This window comes from Pterocles gutturalis, unplaced genomic scaffold (assembly GCF_000699245.1).
Source record: "Pterocles gutturalis isolate BGI_N339 unplaced genomic scaffold, ASM69924v1 scaffold14659, whole genome shotgun sequence".
Taxonomy (NCBI): Eukaryota; Metazoa; Chordata; class Aves; order Pterocliformes; family Pteroclidae; genus Pterocles; species Pterocles gutturalis.
Genome location: NW_010135922.1, coordinates 1 through 6660, shown reverse-complemented (window position 1 = coordinate 6660; position 6660 = coordinate 1). Strand labels below are relative to the sequence as shown.

General features: G+C 43.1%; 1 protein-coding gene across 1 annotated transcript; it reads right to left on the bottom strand.

Moving 5' to 3' along the window:
- Positions 1-625: 625 nt before the first annotated feature.
- On the bottom strand, positions 626-6089 carry DYRK3 (dual-specificity tyrosine-(Y)-phosphorylation regulated kinase 3; the record flags this gene model as incomplete). Its single annotated transcript, XM_010082097.1, has 2 exons — positions 626-2197; positions 5974-6089. Coding segments are annotated over 2 exons (1688 nt in total), but the record flags the coding sequence as incomplete, so codon positions are not given.
- Between the last annotated feature and the right edge of the window lie 571 nt (positions 6090-6660).

The window sequence follows — 6660 nt, the reverse complement described above, 5'->3', positions numbered from 1 at the left end:
GTTAGTAGTTTCATTTATCCCATGGCATTCCTATGCTTCTTTGAGAAAAAATAATAAATTCAGATGATAAAATTCCAACACCAATATTCCTTTGGTGTATTTTTTAAAATCTCAGTCAGGATAGATAAGGGAAAAGCAGTGCAGAGAAATAAAATTCCTCAAACATAAGTTAGCAATTTGCAAGTAAGTTTCTAATGCATTACATTAACACATTTGTGCTTTTGACAAGAGATGTAAAAACCCTCCCCAGAATAAAAAGAGTTCACTTGGGGATTAACTGCAAATATTCCCTTGCTGCCTTAAGCAAAAGAATCTGTTAAACCGTCCTGATACGAAGTAGTTTGATTTCTAAAACAGCATTATTAAACAGCACATCCACCAAACGGTCATTTTCCTGACCAGCTGAGCTGACCTACCCAACAATGCCACACGCACATCGCGAGTGAAACAACGGGATAAAAGTTAGCCCTTGAAAGGTGTACATTTTCACTGAACCTTTCATGTTCAAGATTTAGCCTCTAATAAAAAGTCAATCCGTTAAAAACCTCTGCATTTAACTTCCTTACACATTATTAACAAACAATGAAAACACAAGGTATGTATTCTGGAAATGCACAGTTCTGCACTAGCTGACCAGTTTGGGTAGCACCGTACACAGAGGTATGCTGCCGTTCGAGTCGGATGTTAAGTTAGCCCTCAGCTTGTTCGCGACTCCCACTACGGGAGGCAACTTGGAACCTAATCCTGTGAAAGAACTCGTGTAGCTAGAAATCCGTTTAGTAGAGGTTTTATCAGTGCTGGGTGGTTTGGGTGTTCGTTTACAAATCCAAGGGTGCCTTAAAGCTTGACTTGGAGTCATGCGTGCGGAAGGATCCCAGCTGAGACATTCTTTTAAGAACTCTATAAACAAGGGATCGTCACAGCCTTTCAGGGCTGTCACCCAGTCTTTGTTCCCCGGAGCGCCTCGTATTTTACCCCGGCGCGATCGACTCCCGTTAAGGGTCACTCTTCCATCTGCATGCGTCGTTACAGTGCAGTACCGAGGATGACCCTTCGAGTTGATGAAGTTCTTGGCTCGCTTGGATTGATCCAAAAGCTTCTGAGGCGGCATCCCAAGAAGTTCCATCATACAAGCCAGTTGGTCTCCCTCATCCTCTCCGGGAAAAAGAGGGTATCCAGTCAATAGCTCCACCAGAATACAGCCAAAACTCCACATGTCTATGGGCATCCCATAGCGACTTCCCAGAATCACCTCTGGCGCCCGATAAAATCGAGACTGAATATACGTATAGACTCTTTGGTGCTCAAAACAGCTGGACCCAAAATCTATGACCTTGATTCCACTCCTCCCTTGCTGTTTCAGGAGGATATTTTCTGGCTTCAAATCACAGTGGATGATTTTGTTTCTATAAAGGGCATCCAAACACTGCAGTATAGAGTGAGCAAACTTGCGTACCAGCTGGATACTGAAGCCTTGAAACTTATTTCTTTTAATCAGCTCATACAGGTTCATACTCAAGAGTTCAAAGGTCATACAGATGTGGTTCCGAAAGGTGAAGCTTTCCAGCATGTGAATAACATTCATACTGCCCGTTTTATCCTGCTTCTTCAGATGCTCCAGGATCCGGATTTCTTCTGCTGCTTGGCGATGGAATCTCTTTTCATTGCGAACCATCTTTAAGGCTAAGTGCTGGTGGAGTTTGTGATCGTAGACTTTAGCAACTTGTCCAAAACTGCCCTTGCCGATGATTTTGAGCACTTCATACCGGTAAGCAAGATGGTCATGGGGCACGTGAATGTAGCTGCCTTGCTCGTCATCGTAACCTCCATTGTTGGGGCCACCAATTACTCCTTGTCTCTTTTTTGCAGCTGGACCCACAAAGTAAATTTCGGAAAAACTAAATATCTCTTGCTGCTCATAAGCAGACAGCTGATGTTTGTACTGTTTGACAGCTTGCTCTGGAGCTTGGGAAATGGTTTTATGTGCTTTTGAGGAACTACCAGCACCTTTAGAAGTGCTTATGCTCTCTATACTTTTATCTTTTGTCAGGGAAGGAAGAGATCTTTCTGAACCAGTAATTCCTGCAGAGTGAATAGTGCTGCTCCTTCTGTTGCCAGAATCCTCAAATAACTGCTCCACTTTGACCTGACTTCCAGTCAGAGGGTGATCCTTCATTGCTAGCTTGTTGCTAGAAACCTACAGAGAGAAAAACAAACAGAAAAAAAGAGCTTTACTTTATCTTTTAAAGCACAGACTAACAACCAAATCAATTCCACATAAACAAAACCCACAAACACCAACATGTTTTGCATTTCTATTAGGAACAAATACAAAATGCTGGACCTAAACTAACTCAAGTTACAAGCACAAGGGTACACAAAGAGAATGCAACTTGCAGAAAGGTAGGGTACTCGTCAGTCCATAGAGGGTAAAACCCAGCGAGTCACTCAGACAAGGACACAATACCTATCGCTACTAGTATGCACGTGGTCAGCAAACAGCCGGGGGACAGCTATGTTTAGCTGCAAACGTGGGTGCAGCACACACAACCAGCGACAGATGCAACTCACACCTGTCTGCAACATGCAACATAACGTGAACGTGCAGGGAAGCGCCAGGAATACTGCAAAGACAAGTGTGCAAAGGAGACAAAGACACGACAGCAGGTGACACAGGGCTGGTGTAACCGAGCTGAACGAGGAGCAAAAGGATGACAGAGCAAGATAAACCGGACCTTAAAAAAAAAAAAAAAAAAGTTTTTTCTTTGAAGGGGAAAAGCCCATCATATCCACAACTCCCTTTGAAATCATGATAGCTGTACAACTATCTTAAGACAGGCTTGGAAGCTTTGACTAATCAAGAATATCTCCTACTCCACCTTAGCTGACAGTAGGCTGTAACCACTGCCTCTTACTGACATATATTAAAACATTTACACTCGAGATGAACACACAGAGGGTGAGAGAAACGCTGTGACCTTTGTCAATCTTGTCATTTTTACAATTTAGTAAAAGCGGAACTCCCTGGGGTTCAGTTCCTTGCTCGAACAGCGGTTATTCCCCTTGCTGACTCACTGAGGCTCCGTGCTGACAGACAGCAGAGAGGTGTCCTATCCCGCGCAACACTGACGGAGCCATGCCTGGAGCAGCAACATCTGTTTTCCATTTTGTCCTTTAATCTAAAAATAAAGATTTGAGACACATGCCAAACCGAATCCCTGAAAACCAAAATAACTACACGGGAATCAAACAAAAAATATAAATAAACCTGCAGACCCACAGCAATAAAACCAAATTCCTTTTTAGTTACATACCATCCAAGATCTTGGCACAGTCAGAAAATAAGGGAAGCGAATGTTCTCGCCAAAAACAACTACACACGTCTCTTTTAAGCGTCTGTTTGTTGGTGCTGCCTTGAAATGTTCTTGCTCACGAGCCCCAAAAAACAGGCATTTCCTGCAGGAGTCAGTCCTTATCAGTGGTGACTAGGGGCTGTCGGATATATCCTACCAAGTTCCACCACTCTGCGTCCTATCAACCCAAAAACGCAGGGTACTGTAAGAGACACGCCTTTCCAGACAGCCTTACACAAAAACACACAGCCCAACTCTGGAAACTTAGAATAAACACTTTTTTTCTCAGTGTGGCTGTACCTCTGAGATAAGAGCCACATCTCTTCAGAACCGGCTAAAGGACTATTCCGTCCAGCAGCCTCAAACAGTGAGTTTACAAACAAACAGAGAACACAAGCACAGAACAAGGTTCACACTTGTTTATCTTCTGAATTTTTCCAGGAGGGGCAGGAGAGAGGGGCGGGGGGAGCAAAACCAAACCAGCCTGTCCTTCTACAGTAAAAGTCTTATTTTTACCTTTGTAACCAAAATTTGATATTGCTCCTCTGTGGGTTGCAATTGTACACACAACAGAAGCAGCTTTTTATCACTGGGATTCAGAACTGACACAACTGCACCTTTGCAGACAGCCTTGCTATTTCTCCTGGAACTATTTCTTAATGAAGAAGCTCCGGCTTCTCACACCCCACTCGACAGCTGTTCACTCGTAAGGACTAAACGTTCATTCCTAGAGGACTACCAACATCATTCGCCACATGACTGCGAGACACAAATATAGATCCATCTTAACTTGAACTCAGAAGAGCTACACTTAGAGTCAGATGACTGCTGGGTAACATCAGCTTGCTCTCAACAGCTTTCTTCTACAAATCCCAGGCTGCACGGGTTTTGCTTTATTGATAGAAGTGCTATTAGCAGCCAAGAAATTAGACTGAGAAGTGGCACGCTGTCGAAGATTTTCACATACTTACAAAACTTCATTTCAATTGAGAAGGAAACAGTTAACCCAGTTCCTCCACAATTGGTTTTGCAAAAGTGCATCAGTTATTTTCTGAATACTGAATTAAACAGACTGAATTAAACCCATGTATTCTCAAAGCAGGGATATTTACGTTTTCTTACAGCTAAGACGAAAAGAAAGGACAGCTGCAGACATCAGAAGTCTTCAATTCTCAAGTAACATTACACTGTAATACAAAAATCTCGCAAGAGGGAAACTAAGTATCACATAATTCCAGATACTTTCCCATTAAAATGGAGCATCATGATTTTCATCCTTGCAGGCTTCATCTCTGTTCCTATTCACAAGATACCACTAAGGGCGTATCGTTTGACGTTTAGGACAGCTGCAGACATCAGAAGTCTTCAATTCTCAAGTAACATTACACTGTAATACAAAAATCTCGCAAGAGGGAAACTAAGTATCACATAATTCCAGATACTTTCCCATTAAAATGGAGCATCATGATTTTCATCCTTGCAGGCTTCATCTCTGTTCCTATTCACAAGATACCACTAAGGGCGTATCGTTTGACGTGTCATCACGGGAAAACTAGGCATTTTATAATCCTCAATCTTGCCTTAAGAAGTTAACAGGCTTGATGGGCAAAATACAGATGAAGAGTAAGATACAGCAGGGAAACAAAATATTAATAGAGGTATAATTGTATCTAACTGTTCCCTTCTACCAATTCCTGCTCAGTTATGAGCTGTAGTTACACTACAGCCTAAGCACTGCAGTTAAAGAGTTCCCACCCCCTGCAAAAAAAACCCAAACAACCCACTACTCTTCAAACTCTACTACTCAACAAATCTCTACATTTCATCCACTCTCCCTCAATACTGCCACAAAGGGAAACCACAGGCCCAAGCTACTGAGTTTGCTCAGTGAAGGGCACAGCCCAAATTCAGTACCTGTGACAATACATTCCCACAAGGTGATATTTTCACTTTTTAGAGAGTGGGTTTTTTTAAGCTCAAGCTCCTTCACTTCTTCCAGAATTCAGCAAGAGCCAAAACACATTTCCAAACCATAGGAAGGTCAGATGGCTGTACAGCTAAACACAAAGATCTCCTAACTCCACATCTGCTGAGGAAACACAAAGCAGCACATTAACACCTTCAGTCCATAAAGAAAAGAAGTGGTAGATAATGCCAAAGCTTTCAGAGGAGAAAGATACTTTTTGCGAGATGTTTGGCAGCTATGCAAACCCACACTGATCCCTCTGCTGTTCATAAGCACTTATCTCTTGGAATTTTCATGAGGGAAACTAAAAGGGAAACGTGCAAGAGTCAAAGCAGAGCACGTGGGGATTTACACACTTATCAACCTACAGGGTGACAGAACACTTGAACCGTTTGTAAAATAACTTTCTTGATTAAAACACGAGCTGAGGACAGTAAGATAGGATTTCTGAGGCTGCCTAGTGAGTTCTGCTCTGAACACAACACCACATCATTTTCATGCTTAGTAAACGCAAGAACGTTAATAAACTACCACAAAGTCGCAACACCCCACTTTTTAAATTTATTCTCTGTAGGAAGATAACGAACTCCTCGACAGTTTTCACTGCCACACAACCCAACTCAGTGAAGACCCAGACAACTTTAAAATACTTACATTAGATCTCCCCAGGGAAGGAAGTCCTGAGGGGCTGTGCTCTTCATTTGTAGACTCTTGGTACCTAATCTGGTCTATCCTCATATAGGAGTCGTATAATCCATCTCCAAACCTGGCTGGAAACGTCCCATATACAGACCAGTCAGCCACAACAATTCACAGACAGAGGCAAACGCTGGAACGGATCTCACTTTGCACATTTCACTCTGTAAGATCATCAGTTCTCATTCATTTATTAAACGATAGTTAGAATTTTACTGTGACTATATTTTAATACCGCGCCAGAGTGCAAAGCTCTCGGGAAATCTTAATTTGCGACACTTTTAATTTAGAGCTTCTCTCTCTTTTTTTTTTTTTTTTTTTTAAGCAACTTTTGCCCCCGAACACAGACCCTCAGGAAACCCGGACCAGCACCCCTGCCCGTGCTCCCTGGAGCAGGATAATCCCCGCCCAGCCACGCGGAGAGCGAGCAGGCGCTGAAACCCCTGTTGGGACCAGCCTTTAGCCAGGGGGGGGAGATCCCTTAGAAACGAGAGCGGGGGATTGCAGCCCGCAGATTTCCTGCGAGGGGGGAGAAAATTTTAACAATCGTGTCGGTGTGCACGGTAACTGTTGGGGAATACCGGTAAAGAACTTAAAATTCCCTCGTTTAACACACCCGACCCCGCACCGGGGCTCAGCAGCTTG